The 18,818-nt window shown below is 39.7% G+C and overlaps 4 protein-coding genes across 7 annotated transcripts in view; 3 read left to right on the top strand and 1 right to left on the bottom strand.

The window, feature by feature from the left end:
• Positions 1 to 6,480, top strand: part of LOC148338192 (A disintegrin and metalloproteinase with thrombospondin motifs 2-like) — a 104,912-nt gene extending 98,432 nt beyond the window's left edge. For both annotated transcript variants that reach the window (XM_088292855.1, XM_088292856.1), the window contains one exon: positions 2,454 to 6,480. In XM_088292855.1, coding sequence (XP_088148981.1) covers positions 2,454 to 4,549 — 2,096 coding nt within the window. In that variant the 3' untranslated portion in view covers positions 4,550 to 6,480. The remainder of the gene's footprint in view (positions 1 to 2,453) is intronic.
• LOC148338190 (uncharacterized) overlaps positions 1 to 18,035 on the bottom strand; it is an 87,204-nt gene extending 69,169 nt beyond the window's left edge. For both annotated transcript variants that reach the window (XM_088292859.1, XM_088292861.1), the window contains exon 1: positions 17,890 to 18,035. The gene's annotated coding sequence lies outside the window, so the exon portion shown is untranslated. The remainder of the gene's footprint in view (positions 1 to 17,889) is intronic.
• LOC148338191 (uncharacterized) lies at positions 8,021 to 11,185 on the top strand. 2 transcript variants are annotated; one of them, XM_088294131.1, is made up of 2 exons: positions 8,021 to 8,206; positions 9,289 to 11,185. In XM_088294131.1, exon 2 carries the CDS (start codon positions 9,291 to 9,293, stop codon positions 10,011 to 10,013), a length of 723 nt encoding a protein of 240 aa, XP_088150257.1. In that variant the 5' UTR covers positions 8,021 to 8,206; positions 9,289 to 9,290; the 3' UTR covers positions 10,014 to 11,185. The 2 variants fall into 2 exon arrangements, with proteins under 2 accessions (XP_088150257.1, XP_088150256.1); XM_088294130.1 differs by having other exon boundaries at positions 8,021 to 8,214.
• On the top strand, positions 17,185 to 18,223 carry LOC148338189 (uncharacterized). Its single transcript, XM_088292862.1, has 4 exons — positions 17,185 to 17,308; positions 17,413 to 17,530; positions 17,753 to 17,824; positions 17,945 to 18,223. The coding sequence occupies exons 1-4, from the start codon at positions 17,245 to 17,247 to the stop codon at positions 18,027 to 18,029; spliced, it is 339 nt and encodes a 112-aa protein (XP_088148988.1). The 5' UTR covers positions 17,185 to 17,244; the 3' UTR covers positions 18,030 to 18,223.
• Positions 18,224 to 18,818: the final 595 nt, after the last annotated feature.

The following is an 18,818-nucleotide window of genomic DNA, read 5'->3' as shown; positions in this document are numbered from 1 at the left end:
CCACGTTTTTAAAAAATATATATACGAAAGCTTTATTGTGAATGTGATCTTGTCACAATGAGGACATCTTTGCTAAAGTGCTCATCTCACATCCTGGTTCCATTTTGGGATGAGAATGGCGTCTCATTCCACGTTCCATTCTCAGATTAACAGGAACTCAGCACAGGGACAGGAAGTGACAGAAATTATGATTTGGGGGATTGGGAATTGTGAGGTGAATAGCCTTAAAGCAAAGGCTGATTAAAAACAAACAACAACAAAACAGGGTAGTCTGACCACTTGTGGTTGCTTCCCATTTCACCTCATCATCAGCCATCCTCTCTTTGACTGTTATACTAAAGTTCAATAAATGCAGCTTATTTGTGCTTGCAGACTTTAAACAAATACATATATAAATATATTTGTATTCACATAAATATATATACCTATAAATCTAAATCGCTATGAATAACAATAATATGAATAATGTTTTACCATGAATAAGCTGTAGCTTATTTGCCTCAAACCTTTGGACTGCTATTGATCGCTCAGATCCCGACTGTTATGTGTATTTTTTTTTTAATTATTGATTTTACATGATTTCAGAAGAATCTTTAATAAAGGTAAGGTGTTTTGGGTGGGGGGTAGACCTATATTATGCAGGACTTGGTCAGTTAGTTGCCTCTCCATTTCACTCTTCATCAAAAGTTCATTTTCACCTCACTTGTTTGCTTTAAGGCTCCAATCACTTTTTTGTCATCCACATTTGCATCCTTTGCGTGTTTTGTGTGACATGCATGAGGGACGGCCAGAGTGTGTGCGTGTGCGTGGGTGTGCGCGTGTGTGAATGGGTGCACGTTAGTCTTGCATGTATGCTCAATTAAAGGACGAATTATTGAGTTATGATATTCATGAGGGAAGAGAGTCTGTGTGTGCGTGTAAGTGTGCACGTGTCTGCGTGCGTGTGTGTGTGTGTGTGTGTGTGTGAGTATGTGCATTTGGGCTTCTCCACACTTCGATCAGCTACAGAAATACCTCATAAACTTTGATTTTACGAGTGTCTGGTGGTATCATTTTTTTTTCCTTTTTGGGATGAACACTAACCACATGAACGATGCCTTATCTTGGATTGAATGTAATGGCATTTATCTGTGAAAGAGATGGCTTTACTCATTCAAAGTTTCACTTGGAATAGAGGCAGCTTCAAACCAACTTAAACTCACACCCGCCAACCGTCAAACCTACCAAGGAGATGTTGGACCCAATGTCTAACTACAGGGAAGGGTTTACAAAGGGCCTAGGGTATTGACGCATACTACACCATGAAAAAAAAATGAATAAAGACACAAAACACTTCAGACTTTACACTTCATTGTATTGTGATCACATATTTCTGTTGTGACTATGTAGCCAGCTATCCAAGGTTTCCTTCTGCTGGAGTTGGACTATAAGAGACCAAGCCAGATCTAGCAGTGCGATACTGTATATAACATTGGTGTTGACTGTATTTAATAATGTTCATGACTGTTATCTTCTATAATATTCTATACTATGGGTAACTGTTTTGTGGCTTCACTGGCCTGTTGCGTGGGGCTGGCTAACGTTTGGTTAACGTTGAAGAAACATTCAGATGGACTATGTGCACTGCGTCTATATGCACTTTGATTTATCAGGGAAATTGTATTAATGTTTTGTAAATGTTTCATATGACACTTAACGTGCCATTCCAGTTTTTACATCATCATGGAAATCACGGATTTCATTTTGACAGCAAATATAATTTATGTACTACTTTTTTTCCCCGCTCGGTCGATAACCAGATTGGTTGATTTCCAAGTATTGAAGTGTTTTACCAAAGTGACTGTGAACTTGTAACTTTCGATACAGTTGAATTATTTTTCTTAAAAAAAAGAATATATCTCTATATTGAGCAGGGGGGCGTACATCTCATTGTTTAAGTTCCTGTCATTCTCAAACAGCAAAGTTGTATCAATAAAAATGTTTTGAAAAGTGTCCCCTTCCTCTCATCAGGAATGTTGATTTATATCTACGGTATATTCACCTTTTTACTGGCTATAATAAATGTAACGTGGATTCAGCCAACAGCTTTTCTGAAGTGATCCAAATTAGTCATAAAATGGTTTCTAGGACGACATTCAAAGAGACAGGTTTATATTGAAACCACCAGTCTAGCAACCTTTCTATTTCAATTTCCGTGGAGTAATCTAATCAGTGTTCTTCCTTTTTGGGTATTCCTCTTCTACCCCCCTGCATTCTCTGCTAATGGCCCGGCTTTACATCTGTTCTTTGCACCGTGTGGAACTACACTCTCCTTCCTACACACAGTCACGCATGTCTGGTAGACTAAGATGCCTTTGCAGTATAATGCTTAATGTAGACTAACTTTATTGAATGTTCCACATACAAACTATACCCTTGCAATAAAATTCACATCTTTTTCTTTTCTTTCACAGGTCGTCATTGTCATGGAGACCGCTCCGTGTTCTGTCGTATGGAGGCGTTGAACCGCTACTGCGCTCTACCAGACTTTCAGCGTCTATGCTGCAAGAGCTGCAGCAATATTACAGTCACAGAGTCAGAAACCAAGTCTACATCAACCCCCATCATCTCCAGCCAATCCCCCGTCACAGCTTATCCACCCACTAGCCGCACTTTTTTGTTCACCCCCACCACTCACTCCACTGAAACTGTAGCCACTGTCATTCCAGATGCCACCACCAACTCCTGGACCATGACTCATCCTCCTACATCCATGACTCTGATCCATCATTCCACCTTGAGCTCACTTGATACAACAGGACTGATCACCACCTACCCGAAAGCAACTTCCACATCTCCCCTAATTCCTCTCAGCTTATCCGAGGCAACCACATCAGTCGTTAAAGACGTTCCGGTGCCTACAGAGGAACATCTTCCTGCGCCTGCCCCAGGAATAGACAAGAGCCTAAACCCAAAACCACAGAACACTACAAATAATTCAACACTTATAACTGCCACAGACTCTCCCACAAATTTAACTCCAACCAGCCATCTGAGCGTAAATAGTGCTAAAAGACCACTGGTATCCAAACCTAAAAAGAATAACGATCCAAAGAAAAAAGCCCCAAAAGTGATTGTGCCAAAAAAGAAAACTGCACAAAAGAATACTGTAAAAAAGGTGGCTACACCCAAGGTCAATGCCAAACCTAAGATAAGCACTCCATTGAAAAAGAAAACACCACCCATCAAAAAGACTAAAGATAACATTGCTCCCAAAAAGATGACCACTCTCAACACAATTCCCCCCAAAAATAGCACTGCAAACACAACTCCCAAAAAGATTACACCAATTAAACCTATTTCCCAAAAGACAACAACTGTCAAGACAACTCCCAAAAAGAATACACCAGACAAGACGGCTGCCAAAAAGAAAAACCCAATCAAAACAACTCCCAAAAAGGCAACACCAATCAAAGCAACTCCCAAAAAGACAATCACTGCCAAAATGACTCCCAAAAAGGTTAAACCTACCAACATGACTCCCAAAATGATCAAAGCAGCTATCACAACACAGAAAAAGACTAAGCCAGCTCACACGCCGCCCAAAAAGATTGTTAAGACTACCCTGAAAAAGTCTCAATCAATCAAGAGGCCTCCAGAGAAAAAAAACAAACCAACTCCCACAAAAAAGACAGTCCATCCCAAAAAGTCTTCTAATTCTGATTCGAAAGGTAATAATCAAACCAAAACAATAACTAGCCAGAAAAAGAATACTGTTACTCAAAAAAACATGACAGTGAAAACGATACCTGCAACAACAGCTTCATATCCCACAACTTGGACCACTCCATTCACAAACCCAGAGTCAAAGAGAGATTATATTTCTTCCCCTCCTCCCTCTACCACCAGCATCTATAGTAAAGCAGCAAGCCTACCGCTGCCTGACTCAAGAGTCAACGTCACATACATCACAAAAAAATTAACAACAACAACAACAGATAAAGCTCCGCTCTTGCCAGACGACAACTCCCACTGGGGAACCACAACTCCTAGCAATTTCGTTACAATGCCCAGCGGGAATGTGCCATATACAGACGTCACAGTAATTAGCAGCGGGGATGCCGTTGCCAGCAGTGGAGCCGTTCTTAGCGGTGACGGCGTCACAGTGCCATACGGTGACATCACGGTGCTGGCTGACAGCTTGACTGTGATGATGCCAACCATCAACAGCGAGGACATGACCGATCTGGCTTCCTCGCCATGGGTTGACCTTTCCGAATACATCCCTGTGAATATCCCTGCCACCGTGGCAACACCAGACGCAGGCATCTCCTTTTCTACCACGACTCTCCCACCCCAGCAAGGACTGAAAGAGAACAATGAGAACAACTTTGTCGACATCTTACACAGCAGGAATACTGGTGCGGACAACGACATCTCTCAGAACAACCTGATCCCAAAGCGTCGTGTCAACTTCCGGGAAAAGACCAGGAACAAACGCATTCAAGAGCTTCTGGAAGAGAAGCGAAATCTTCTCCTCAGGATGAAGAGAGGCCATGCAGAGCGATAGAGCACATCAGTTCTCTTATAGAGACAAACACTTGTACAGACTGAGGTACCGTAATCGCCTATATCGGGGCTTCAAATCGCAAACTGTCTGATCATCACATGACTATTGTGAATCGACAAAAGGTTTCTTTGCAAAGACAAAAATCTGAGCTCAGAAACTGTAGCAGAAATACACATCTAGTTTAACTAGCACTTTATAAAAGCAAACTTTTTACTCCTCCAAATCATCCAAAATCATGTTCAATAGCTATTGATGAAAACTCATATTGGTACTATTTATTTTGGCTCTCAAGAAGCAACAAAGTACCACCTGGAAATCAAATGTACAGTATATTTGATGATACAAACCAGAACTAGATAGTGCCTCATGGTCAGACTAAGAACAGCTACTGCGGCACATCAATCGTGGGTGTCTACTCGAAGAACATGTACAACTACAATGAAACTAATGTATATATACACAACTCACAAAAAGTTAGGCATATTCTTTTTGGGGGGGGGGTGAAATTCTTTACAGGTTAACTTAATTGACAGAGACACAGAGAGACCAGAAGATTCACAGAAAGTCATAGAAGTTAACGATCTTGGTTATGTTCATGGTTCTCACGCAGACCTTTGCAGGAGAACAGTTGTTGCGAAAAACATAAAACAGTTGAACATGTAATAAGGAATGTACAGTAGTTCATTTTCCCCTTGAGCGATTATAATAAATCAAATTAGTCATAAAATTGCACAAGAAAGCCGAATAGCTTCCCTAACCTTTTATGAGTCGCGTATACATATAGGTACGGAGTTTGAAAATGGTGCACAAACACAAACTCACATTTCAGTTCACTCATTTTAAAACTACCTGGTTTCATGTTGCCACTTCCAAAGTTGCATGCACAGAGGTTTCTCATCTCTCAGGAAGTTAAGATCTGGAATACTGGCAAGGTCTATGACACGTGGTGCTTCCTACTTACATTTGATTAAGCTATTGCTGAAAAAAGTTTAAAGGGGACATGATAGGGAAAAACTATTTTTTTACATGTTTGTATACACATATAAAGTGTCAGTGTTTGACAATGTGTTACATGTACAGATCCAAAACTCTAATTGTTGAGCATACTTCAGTAGAGGTTTTGGTGTTCATTGCATGAAAGAGCATTGAAAAAAAAACAAAAAAAACCAGTCTGATTCAAGACAAAACTAAATGCAACGCTCCTGCAAAAGACACTGCTGGCTTTTTTTAGCGTGCCCCCACGAGCGCATAACGAGACCATTTTGTGTTATCACTCATGCAGGCAGCATTTCAGCACAAAGCTGCCCGCACGATGTCGCCAAACACAAACGCATTCCAGCATGTGCCGTTTGTCCAAAACTAATGCTGGCAACACCGTCAGTTCAGGCTAATCCGCGCTAACACTGGAGCTCTGCTTTGATATGAGCTTGAAAGTGGCTCTCGCTCTGGAAGTCAGGAAGTCATGTGGGGAGAAACTTGGTGTCAGGGGGGTTATGTAAATGAGTGCAGAATGACTTTTGATGGGTGAGTCAATTATTTGCGTACAACTATTAAAAAGTAAATTTTTCATGTCCCCTTTCAGTTATGAGGAGTAAAATTAGTCTGTGGCATGTTTTTTTTTTTTTTTAATTTGTATTATTTACATTTTGGTCAGTCAGTTATGATATTTTGTAGTCAGTGGTGCTAAAAGTGTTGTTCCTGATTATTTGATGTACAGAAAAATAGAGATAATATAACATTTTAATTTTTTTAAGCGTCAAATTGTCAGCTTTGTCTACCCTGCTTTCAAAGCTAAGTGACTCATGTATTTCTAACTAGAAGCATCCGCTGAAGCATCTACAGATTTGTCTGTACAATACCTGTACATATCAAAAAGAACTTAATGTCTAATATTTATTAAAGTTTAAGTGCCTGTGGTATTTTGCAATCTATCTGTGTTGAGTAACTTATGTTACAGTAATGACTGTCTCTTCATTCTTAATTTTTCCCACCTCTAAAAATGTAAACAGATTTCAGTTATGTCACTCAGCTATTCAAAATATGGGACGTCGGCGTAACAGTTACACGTTTGCATAATTGTAATGGCCATATTTATATAAAATATCTCTTAATTTAGATTCTAAAGTATTCAAAGTATTTTATAGTTTAGAACTTCTCATTAGCACCGGCAAATTGTTCCACATTGTTTTCATTCATCCATGCATTCTCATGCTACTTATTCTCACTGTGGTCACGGGTGTGCTGGAGCCTATCCAAGCGGACTATGGGGCAATAGGCGGAGTAACTACAACACTGTAAAATCCAATTAGATCGCTTTACTTGAAAAAAATAAATAAATAATTAAAAATCACGCAAACCGGTTGCGCTTAAAAAATAAGTTAATGTGTTATACTAACAAGCACTTTTACACTCGAGTTGTTCAAGTTGATTTCACAATTAGTCTTTAAATTTACTCTGTTCTGTTCATATAATATACTTATCTAAGTTTTACTAAATTATATTATAATACTTGACTAAGTTATGTTTAATTGAACAGCAATTTGACAACAAAATTCGTGCCTTGCTATCCAGCTAGCATATTCATGTCGCGAGGTTGCCTCCCAAGCAGTGTACGACACCGCTTGCAGCCGCCAGCTTCGTCGTGAGAGTAAGTGGGCGTTCATTTCAGAAAAAGACCTCATCGAACCCCGGGACTGTCTTGAACGATGCGCATCGCGGAGCGGCGTGTGCTCTTAGTCGGGGGCCACTTCTGGCTCATATCTGATAACTTCCACATTTCCTCATTCTCATATAAATCGGCCACGGACAGGTTAATCCTTTTGATATGTTGAAGTGGTCATAGGTAGGGATGTCCACATGAATTTCTGTGCCAATTGAGCACCATTTTTGGGCGTTATAAGCAATGAAAGTACAATGATTTACAATGGAGAGTTTGTGATCGGTCCCTTTCGTGACTCCCACCGAGACATTGAGAGAGCTGAGGGGGGCGTGGTCATATTCCTCATTAAATGTAGGCGATTTTCAAGTCACCTCTTATTTCTTAATTTCTCCAAAATTAATAATCAGAAAATGATTTAGATAGATAGATAGATAGATAGATAGATAGATAGATCCAAAGATGGTATTTTTTAATTAAAAAATTAAAAGGAATATTTCCAAGGGTCGAAATGTTGGATACAGACTACACATTATTAAATATTTACTCAAGTGCAGGTGGGGAGCAGCCAGGCATTGGGTTAGGGGATGCATCCCCTGCACATGCTGATTTTCAACATTTCTCATTGATATCTTTGTCTGCCTTGTGTTTTTCTCCTTCCATCAAGACACTCGCCCAATGATGGGGTGAGGAATGAATGGTGGGTCTGTTTTTAGAGGCAGGGAAGGAGGGCAAACCAAAAGTAAGCAAGCGAGAGGAGAGGGAGAGCATGTCTGGGGAGGGAAAGCGGGGCGAGGGGGCGTGTAGAAGATAAATCTGCATTCTGCCTCTGCTGCTGGTCAGAGACAGCAGCAGCATCAGCAGCCACAGAGTGCGCTCAAGGAAAAGCGCCATCAGCCAGCATCTCACCTGATAAACAAACACTCGGCTATAGAGAGAAGGCGCCACCTTGACATCGGAGATTGTCGCTGTGGAAAAGGACAGATCAGCCAAGAGCACCTGTGAGTAGGTGAGTGTGAAAACAACTGCAAGAATTCACTTAACGCAATAATCATTTTTACTTGTAATGTATGAAGAGAAAATGCATCGGGTGCATAGTGTGCGCTTGCAAAGAGGGCTGCAGCCTGGTACCACTTTCAGCCATGTTTAACTGTAGATGTGTTCTAAATTTAGCTCTGTGCTACACCTTGGAGGAGACTGGGAGAGGCTGGCATCTTGGTTTGGCTTGCTCTATTTTTGGCACAGAGGTGGCGACTAAAATATAATGTGGGTTACTCTGGGCTCCGATGGGAATAAATAGACTCAAAACATTCTGATTTACTGTACATACACTTCTTGGGATTGTTTGTATTTCCAAGTGTCTACATGTCGTGATATGATAATAATCAAGTCATTCCTTTGACTGAAATGAAATAAATGCTTGTCATTTAAAAAAGATCAAACTATTAAGAGTTACGATATAACTGTGTCCGTGGTGGAGTCTCGGTCCAACCATGTGTCTGCTCTATACTCACGTTATACAACGTTAGCTGAGTTTTAAAAAGTCTGTTTACATATCAGTGCTTTCCAACCTTGATTGAGCTACGGAACATAAATTACAACACAAAAATCTCGCAGTGTAATGTCCGAAATAATGATGATCTCATCTCAATTTACTCTACTCACAAATGTAATTACTCAGTGAGAAATCTGCATCTGTTGAGTTGAAAACAAAATTATTATTCTGTAGAAAACGTATTTAATTGGTCTGCCTGTCACCAGATACCCGTAAATGAAGAGAAATACATCATATGTAGTATTTGTAGATCATCGCCATCAGAGAATTATTCATTTAGCAGCACTTTATGTGTACTGCACTGCATCACACATAAAGATGTTTGAATATTTGTGTTGCCTCATACCCACAGTGAGGAGCAAGATTATTAAGACAGTCCAAAGGTCAGACCACAACATTAGTGAGCTTCAGCGAAGTGAATTCACAACAAACCGATCTCAGCTGATGTTTATGTTCTGTACCTTGGCTGCAGTGTATTGGTTTTGGCAATAAACATTGCACCTTCCCCTCCCCTGCGCTCTCCCTCAGCTATGCGGCCACGATCCAAACTGCTCTCCAAGGGAGGATTGCTACTACCTACGATCAGCGAGGGCACAGAGGAGACACTGAGAGATTTGAATGAGGCCAATGTGCAACATGTCACCGAACAAGTCTCCTCTGACGATTACCTCCTTTCCATCTGTCACCTGGCGCACCCCACATTCCCCACTGGCAACATTTCACCAAGTGTACAACAGGTGGATCAAAGGATACGAACGTCACGCCTCAGCGAGACTAAATCCTTGATGATCAACCGCAGACAAAAAAGTGTGCAGGAGGTGGAGAGCAATGAAGTATTAGGCAGCTCGGATCCCCTGGAGTATCTTTACGGTCATCAAAACAACCTTTCGACCTGTCAGTCAAGCTCCAAGACGTACCCGCAGGATGGAAGGCAACGCGAGAGTGAGCGGGAGAGGCCAGCTCGCTCAAGAGCTCACAGCATCCCCCACGCTACAAGGCCTGGTCTCCCACGGCAACGCAAGAGCAGCTGCCCTGAGATACACACCAACACTGCCACGACCATTCCGAGCGTCTCCACAAAACACAACCGACCGGCCAATAAGGGAAGTGTGTCAGACAGCAAAGCAGATGGAGAGGGGGTGAACCCCAACAAGAGGCACTCGATAGTCTCACAGTGGATTTCTGATTGCAGGGCAGCTTGGAGGGAGGGACGAATGCGAGCCTGCATGCTCCCTGCCATCACTGAGATATAGAACCTGCAGTCCAAAACATTCAGTAGAAACAAACTTTCAAGCCGTTTCCACCAAGCAGTATACAAATCAGTTCAGAAGCATACAAAATAAAATGGTGGACTCCCGTCAGCCTTGCCTGATTGCAGACGGCGATTGCTGTCGACTACCAGAGGTGGTAATGTGAGTCACAAGACCTAAGTCGTAACCTTCAAGTTTCAAGCATATCAAGTCTAAATTTTGAAGTTCAAGTCATGCCTTGAGTGAAGCAAGTGAAGTCATACAATCGTGCTCGGTCACAACATATATTCGCGATAGCCACTTTGTACTCAGTGCCGTTACTTGCTTGCTCGCTGTACAAATACAATCACATTTTTCAATGGTTCAAAAACCAGTCTCCATATAATCTATTTTATTGTCTTCTATGAATAAACACATAACTGACATGAAGCTTAATGTTTGACAAGCTACTGGTTTTCCAAACTGTGACGTTACCTTAAACATGTGTAGCAATCTTTGGGGCTCCCTGCACAATACGTGTATCATAATACAGTACTTGCTTAATGTGGTGACCTCTACACTGCATTGCCACATACTTGGTTACCAGGTTGTCCACACACACACACACACACACCCACACGCACACGCACACACGCACACAAAACGCGCGCGCACAAACGGCACGTTGCTTTATACACGACATATCAAGTCATTTAGTTAAAAATCTCAAGTCAAGTCTTTCATAAGTTTGAGCCATGCATGTAAGTCTATAAATTGTGGAGGTTGCATGGATTTTGTACTTGGTACTGCGCCTACTTTCCACATTCCAAAAACGTGTGTGTTAGGTTTACTGAAGACTGTAGATGTGTGTCCTGTGAGTGGCTGGCAACCAATCCAGGGTGTACCCCGCCTCTCGCCCAATGTCAGGACAAGGACGTATACTACAGAAAATGGATGGTTGAAATATACGGAACTGTGCTGCTTGGTAGAAACAGGATGTGATAGAGGCATTAGGTGACTTGTACATGTGTTTCAGGTATTTATGTATATGTTGAAACTACTTTGTCTTGATTATCCTTCTTTAACCTCTGAGTGCTGTCATGGTGATCACAGGAAAAAAAATCTTCAAAATCGTTTTATACTGTGCACTGTCTTGCTACGTGATAATTCATGAATAAAAGTTTTTTATACTATCATTCAATCTGGGTGATTCCTGCTCTGCTTTGGGTTTTCTTGCACTAGTAAACCTTTGGAAAATGAACTCTTGTGACAGCTGTGTCAGTGCCAAGAGCTGAGGTTTCTATGGCAACTAGCGTGGGCTCCAGCTCTGGTAAACACGTGTGAAAAAACAGGAGTGGAGAGGTTTAGGCACTAAACCAACACATGCATTACGCATGTTGTGTTTTTGATGCAACGAGGCTGTGTTACAAGTGAAAATGCAAACTTGAGCTGAACAGCTGCTGTGCAGAAAAAAAACCCCACAAAAACAAGTACTCCACTCGAAATTGTTCAGCCACAGATGCCTTGTGGGATGTTATATCCCTAATAAACACTAGGGGTCAGGCTCTCAATGGGGTCTGGAATAGCACGAGCCAAAGCCAGATTTAGCTGACAATAAATTACATTTATTACAGTAATTTAATGCACCGACAGAATATAGCACTGGTCTCCAGTCATTCGAGGTTATGTGCAAAGGAACATACAAACATTCACACCCATGAGCAATTTAAACGTTTCACTCAACCTGAGTAGCATGCATGGGGAGGGTCACAAACTTGCAAACTTTACCCATATATGTTCCAACGAAGATTAATTTAGAAAAGTTCAATTTCATCTCTGGTTTAAAAAAATATATGTGTTGAGCCCATGTAATCAATTTCCTTTGTCTGACTTGGTTTTATCATCTACAAATGAAATGAAAAAAGTCATGAGTTACTCTTAGCATTAAGTGACTTTATTGGACACCAGTGACTGAGATTTGTTGATATAAGACAATATAATAAGCTACAACCTAATCTAATTGGGTAAATTAAAGTCAACATATTCTCAGCTACACCCTAGTTGTGCTTTAAATGATGTTAAATATGTTTGTAATGACAAAAGACTGCATTAACTTCCTATCGTGTGCAAATTTAAATGACTGCCATATTTGTCCAGAGAGTGGACCAACTTCAAAATATTCATCATTTTATACGAATGAAGATAAGACAAAATTATTACTGTTCACCGTTTTTTTACTTGAAAGTGAACACTGAAGTCAGCCAAATAGCGCCTGAAGATATAGTTGAACATAGCCGTGGAACAAAATTTAACAGAAAATATCATGCCCATTAAAGTCCTTAGCACCAGATGCCACATTGGCTATGACTCTCTGTCTGAAATGTCTGATTTATCTTCCTTAAATAAAATATCATAGAAGTAACAGTTGGACCTGAACAAACATAGTATCTTAATAAGGTTTTTTGAAACATACACAGCAAGTGTCAATGATACAGGCAGCAAGGGCACAGCACGCCACTAGACCTCAAACTTGAGTTAACACTCACAAATCCTGACTGTCTGCTCGTGCTGCACAGAATCGGAATTAAATGTCATTGCACAAGGACGAGCTGAAGATAACTATCGCAGAAAGCCACACATGGGTCACAGGCAGATGAAAGCCTTTTTCACTGTTGTCTATTTTAAGTCTATCAGTTCCAGTGCGGTTGCTCGCCTAAAAATAAAATGTTTTGTTACAAATAACGCAAACTTCTAAGACGTGTATAAGATCCCAAAATAACTAATAACTGCCTGGAAATTGAAGCACAATACTTGTTCTCTTGTCTCATATTTATTTTTTATGTCAAACCAAAATGTTTTCAGTTTCCAACACAGCCTTACATATATACACATTATATATGTTATATAGTTCCGTTAATAGAGTCAACAACATGGGGCCACCAAGAAGCCCACACAAGCGACCCTAAACCTATTGTTAGTGCCATGAATATAAAAAAAAAAGCTTTAGGCAAATTTATACAACTACAGTATAAAGCATATGATATAAATGTGTAGTTTATTTGAAACCACAAGACACACTCGTCACAGTGAAGCCACACAAGCTTTTTCAGCATACTCAAGCAAATCTTCAATTCAACGTATACCGCTTTTTTTAGTTTTCTGTGAATTAATAGATCACTTTTCAAGTCAAATGAGAAGTGCAACCGCACAAAGACTTGTCGGAAGAGGAAGATATTGTTGACGTTATTTGTTCCTGTGGTTTTGCACCAAGCTGGGGGTGACACTTTTTGGTTTTATGCTGCTCACATTCCAAACACCCCCTTGGTGTGAGCAAGAGGAAATATTAAGGTCATTTTTAACATTCATCTCACCTACCCACACAAGTTTTCCAGTTGCCATTATTGTTGAACAATTGTGTAAAGTCCTGACAAGTTCATTCATATTGATAAATGATTTTGTACTTTCAATAATTGTAAACTCATCGCATCAAACCCCCTTGAACCTTATCAAATCGAATCATAATCCTGAATCCAACCCAATGTACCGCTCTTGAATTGCATCGCAAGAGATGTATTGCTATACGAATCAAATCCGATTTTACTGGAGAGATGCACATCCCTAGATGCTACCCTTTCCTCACAAGCTGTCCAATTCCTTCTTTTTAAAATTATTGTTGCTGACCAAAGGTAAATAATTCAGCTAAGGAAATCAAGCCTGCTGGGTGTCCCCGATGACACGAAAAAACTGGCGTGCGCCCACGTGTGCATGGTAACACCACAGCAACGATACTCCATCATGCACTCTGTCTCTGTCGTCTATATTTATGTATCGGCGGGATTTTTCCAAAGATTTTCTGAACAGTATTCTTGCGACAGGGCTCACAGCAGACAGGGTTCACATATACATATAACAAAAAGTTTTAGTTTTTATAGGCGTGTGCCATTTACCGGTGTGAAGGTGTACTTTGGTTAAAGTGGAGTTGAGTTCAAAAAGTCAAGGTGACAATAACCGATAAAACTGACCGACATGTAATCTTTTTCTTGTTGTACACCTATTAAACAGAAAATGTCCTGCTGCAAAGCGATTGGCTGCTTACAGAGAAGAAGATTGTAGCAAAACTATTTTTTGAAGTTATTGACAAGAGGCGAGGCACTTTTTTTCCCCTCCTTCTTGGCTGAGCAGAGAGGGGAGGGGCAAGCAATTACACACAGCCTAAACAGTGGTGTCAAGGTGGCTAGGCGAGAAAGAGCAACTGCGTTAACTCCAGCATATTTACACAAATGCCTTTTTGCTTTGTCGACTAATGTGCATTGTCTTAAAATGAAAAATGCAATTAAAAAAACTAAATCGCTAAAGGACAACACAAGCAGCCCACGGGTCTCACAAGTGATGGTACGCTGTGACTCAATAAGTAGAATTAAAACAGAACAATTTTGATAATTATTTCTTGAATAACATTGATTGAGTTTTATGGGAGGGGGAATGATGTTGTTGTTTTCTTTATTTTTTTTTACCCAAATATTTTAAAAAAATGACATTTTAGAGCTGTAATTGTAATACAGTGATACTGTGATATTTTTGTGAATGGCTATCACACCGTCAGAAACTAATATCGGTGAATGCGTAGAATGGACTATAACCTAAACAAGCTTTAATGGAGTCCTCTTTCAATTATGTCACCCCTCCGCGAAGTGTCATGGAAGACAGTATCAAAAGTAGTCTCCAAATTGCCCAACAATCCATCAAATGGCGATCAAAACACTACCTGCCAACCTTGTGCGATATATACTTGTCGTGAATACTTGCCAGATGTAATAATATTTATCATTTCATTTGAAGTGCACAGACATCAGGGTATTGTGTTTTTTCATGGATCCCTTTCTTTTTGCTGCTTGCCCTCAATAGACAGGGAAGGAGAACAAGACTGATAGAGAGACAAAACAAAAGAAGTACTGAATGGGATTTCCTCTTTATCCTGAAACACCAGAAATGGGAAGTGAAAGTGAAACTGTTGATGTTAGGTCATACTTTTATTTCAAATAAAGCATTTCTTCTCATGCCTATGCCCTGCTGGGACGACAGCGGTGCTTAGTGCACACCTTCCACATCCTCAGCACTTTTACCAAGGCTCTGTTCAGGGTGATCATGCTCTTCTGCTATGATCCGCCAGTGGTGGAAGGTCAGGTCCAGCTAGGCTTTCTCTGCTGGCCTAAATACGATCCAACGGACCTACATTTGCAACATAAATTCTAATATTTGTTCCACTAAATGTTATTAATGTATTTCCAACAGTATATATTTTTTGTGTTTCCTTTCATTGCTTTTCTCTTGGCTACACTACTTTCAGTACATATAGAAGTTAGACACAGTTTTTTTTTTTTTAACGCAAATCAGATTTCTGCCTTTATGTATTCTATCCACGGCCTCTAGAAGCAGGAATATTGGACGCTCTAATGCAAACTATATTGAAACGGGACTGCCGTGATTGGTTGGTCAGAGAAAAAAAACCTTTCAGAGCCAACTTCAAGAATCCGTTCATTATCCTCACCTATCCCAGGTTGATTGGTATGCATATATATGGATGGATGTCTTTCTTTTCACTAGCATTGCTACAGTTTTCCACTTTATTTACGAAGAAAACCAGGCTGTTTTAGTAAATATTCAGTTCTGAAAGGCTGCAAAAGAAAAATGGAATCATCTATCTGCATGTACTTAGCAGGTCATGAGCTGATCTGGAGCCTTTTTGCGGATCTCTTCAAAAAGTTGTTGGAGTCAGTTTATTTTTTATATATATATATATATATATATATATATATATTATAAAAAATTCCGGAATTAATTTTGATATATGACATTTTTTTTTCTACTATTATTTTTTTTGGTGAAGCTTTTAACAGGTATTTACTTGAATAATATCTTCACCAAATCATCCAATATGAAGTGTAATTTAAATCAAAGACTTTTCTAATAGCTTTCTTTGATCCTTGAATACAATCTAAATTGAGTCATCTTTCCAGGCATTTTCCTTAGAAACAATTCTCAAAACTTCAACAGTACATTGAGTTGTAAGCGCCACACTCCAGCAGTGTGGGGTTGCAAGACCCAGTGGTAACTTGAGCGGGGTGTTTTGTTCTTAGTTGACGTGCTAAAGATGTACAAGTGTTTGAATTTGGCTTTGTAAAATATGCAAATTATTTTTTCAGTACAGTGAACCCTCGCTACTTCGCGGTTCACCTTTCGTGGGTTCAGTGCTTCGCGGGTCTAAAAAATATTCGGGGGCATTGTAGTTTCGCCGAGCGGCACGACGGGGCGCTGGAGCGGTTAGACGGCCGGCGTGCGCCGAAGAAGAGCGTGGGCGAAGAGGAGAGTGGACGAAGAAGAGCACGTTCCCCCGGGCACGATTTGGGGCGACGTTTCGCGCGGTTCAGACCATACCAGAGCTCCGGCCAGCGTGCGTGGCAGTTAAGCCGAAGAGGAACACCTTCCGCCCGGGCATGAGTGGAGCGCGAGGCTGTCAGTTATGAATGACTAAATGAATAAATAAATAAATGAAGAATGCCACCTTTCATTTCACAGGGCACACCGGACGGCGTACCAGCAGGTAAAAGTCGAAGTAATTAAATAAATACAAAAAGAAGTAATTGAATAAATACAAAAATAATGGCTGGGGAATAAAAAAATAATAAGTTTTAATAATAATTTGGTTTTTTTTTGTTAAACATGAATTTCACTCTCTCTCTCTCTACCCATATATATATATATATATATATATATATATATATATATATATTCTTTTATTTATTTTTTTTAAGCATTTTAGAAGGTGCGCCGCTACTTCGCGGATTTTCAGTTTTCGCGGGTGGTCTCGGTCCTCATTTACCGCGATAACCGAGGGTTCACTGTAAATAAAACTGAGTTAACTGAGTTAAAATATTTAATTGCGTGAATTTCTTAATCCCGAGTTAACGCTTTAATTTTTTAATTTTGACAGACGAGATAGATAGATAGATAGATAGATAGATAGATAGATAGATAGATAGATAGATAGATAGATAGATAGATAGATAGATAGATAGAAGTGGGAGGAATTACGTAGTGTTTAGTTTCCCCGTGGTTAGGAAGTTTCACTTTCCATACACAAAAACCCCTTTGAATAAAGGAAGGCTGTGTGGTGCTTGAAAGTATAAAAGGAGCGGGCACTTTCACTCAGGCAGCATTTTAACCACCTCATCTCTGCCGCAACAGAGGACCTGCCATGGGCGCCACAACCAAAGTTCTTGTTTTCCTGGCTGTCACCATCTACATGTGTGCAGCTCAACGTAGGTTGTTAGTTGTTTGTTATTTCAGATTGTATCAGAACTCTTACAAAGCTGTTTGAAAAAAAATATGATGAATGTCTAATGCTTTTTTTTGTCTGTTCTAGTTAATAAATCACAGAGTTGTTTGTGTCAAGATGGCGTAAAGTCATTTTCCTCAATGTTTGGAATAAAAGACGTCACGATATACCCAGCAACCACCTTCTGCAACAAAGTGGAGATAATGTAAGATGTTTGAAATGGGGTATTTGGTGCAACCGGTTTTGGAAGATGTTTTAAATCTGAACTATGTTTTATATTTTAAAATCATGAGAAAAGGATTCGATAGTATTACAAAAAGATGTAAAGTAGACTTGTGTGTTGCAAAGATGATAGGGGTAATTCGTTTAAGGGCTAATACTACTCTGTGCATTATTTCAAATGTTTGTTTCTTGCATATTTTCACAGTGTCAGCACAAAAAATGGCTCATATTTCTGCTTGAAGCCTAAAGCAGTGACCCGTATTCTCGCAAACCTCATGTGAGTATCTCAGCAAACATGAAAACATCAGAAGGACACTGAAAATCAGACCTAAAAAGCGGCACCTTTGTTGCATTTGTTGAATTGTGTCTACTTCTGTCCTGTGTGTTGTGTGTTCAGGACGAATAAGGCCACCTCCAGCAAAGGCGCCCCTGCAGTCAGTATCCGTGCCACCCCAAGTACCAGCAACACAACCAACATCTGAAATTTCTGAAAAAAAACAAAGAGGACCGAAAACAAATGGACCAAAAATGTGAATTGCTTGAATGCAATATAATGCTAATGAATACTTCAAGAAACATAATACATATGTATATATATTATAATAAAAGGAATATTCTTTTGGTTCAATGAATTACTTAATACAATAAAATGTTTTTTTTTAATAAAAAAAAAAAAATTTAACGAATATGTTCAGAATCATTCACTCATTCGTTAACACTTTAACTACTTTTATAATTATCGGACTAATTAATAAATTACATTATATTGGTTTAATTACATTTTACCAAATTAATACAAAGCACTTTTTCTCCATCTGTGTTGTGATGTGTTGGTCTGTTTAGCTTAAAGGTATTTTTGCGCAACAATTTTATTTTCGTGACCATCGGCTGTTCTTTATATTGAGGGCACTAGAAAGTTTTCAATCACTCAATCAACATTGTTTGTCCGCCATGTTGGAGGCTGGAAAAATGGTAGTGGACTGAATCATGTTCATTTTTGTATGTTAATTTTTCCAGTTTTGTTAAACCTACATAAAGTTATATCAGCAATGTTTAAAATGTTCCATTAAAATTATAGTACAGGGAAACTTTGAACGCAGTGGCAAAATCAAAACACAATGACATCTTGGCCGTCATAAACAAATGTGAGCCCAAACAAAGAAACAAAAAACAGTATAGACCAGCATTGTTGTGTTTTCGTGCAGGACCAGCAACAAAATTAAAACAAAACAGCCAAGAAAAGTTCGGACTGGTTAAGACTGACCACGACG

The sequence above is a fragment of the Idiotropiscis lumnitzeri genome, chromosome 4 (genome assembly GCF_059441095.1).
Source record: "Idiotropiscis lumnitzeri isolate Australia: NSW breed Sydney's pygmy pipehorse chromosome 4, RoL_Ilum_1.0, whole genome shotgun sequence".
Lineage (NCBI taxonomy): Eukaryota > Metazoa > Chordata > Actinopteri > Syngnathiformes > Syngnathidae > Idiotropiscis > Idiotropiscis lumnitzeri.
This window is presented reverse-complemented; position numbering and strand designations above follow the sequence as displayed.

Bases quoted from the DNA above. Each gene is read 5' to 3' on its own strand.
- LOC148338189 (XM_088292862.1), top strand. From the start codon at position 17,245: ATGGGCGCCACAACCAAAGTTCTTGTTTTCCTGGCTGTCACCATCTAC. The intron at 17,309-17,412 runs GTAGGTTGTTAG...TGTCTGTTCTAG, and splicing joins CTACATGTGTGCAGCTCAAC to TTAATAAATCACAGAGTTGT. The intron at 17,825-17,944 runs GTGAGTATCTCA...TTGTGTGTTCAG, and splicing joins CGTATTCTCGCAAACCTCAT to GACGAATAAGGCCACCTCCA.
- LOC148338191 (XM_088294131.1), top strand. From the start codon at position 9,291: ATGCGGCCACGATCCAAACTGCTCTCCAAGGGAGGATTGCTACTACCT.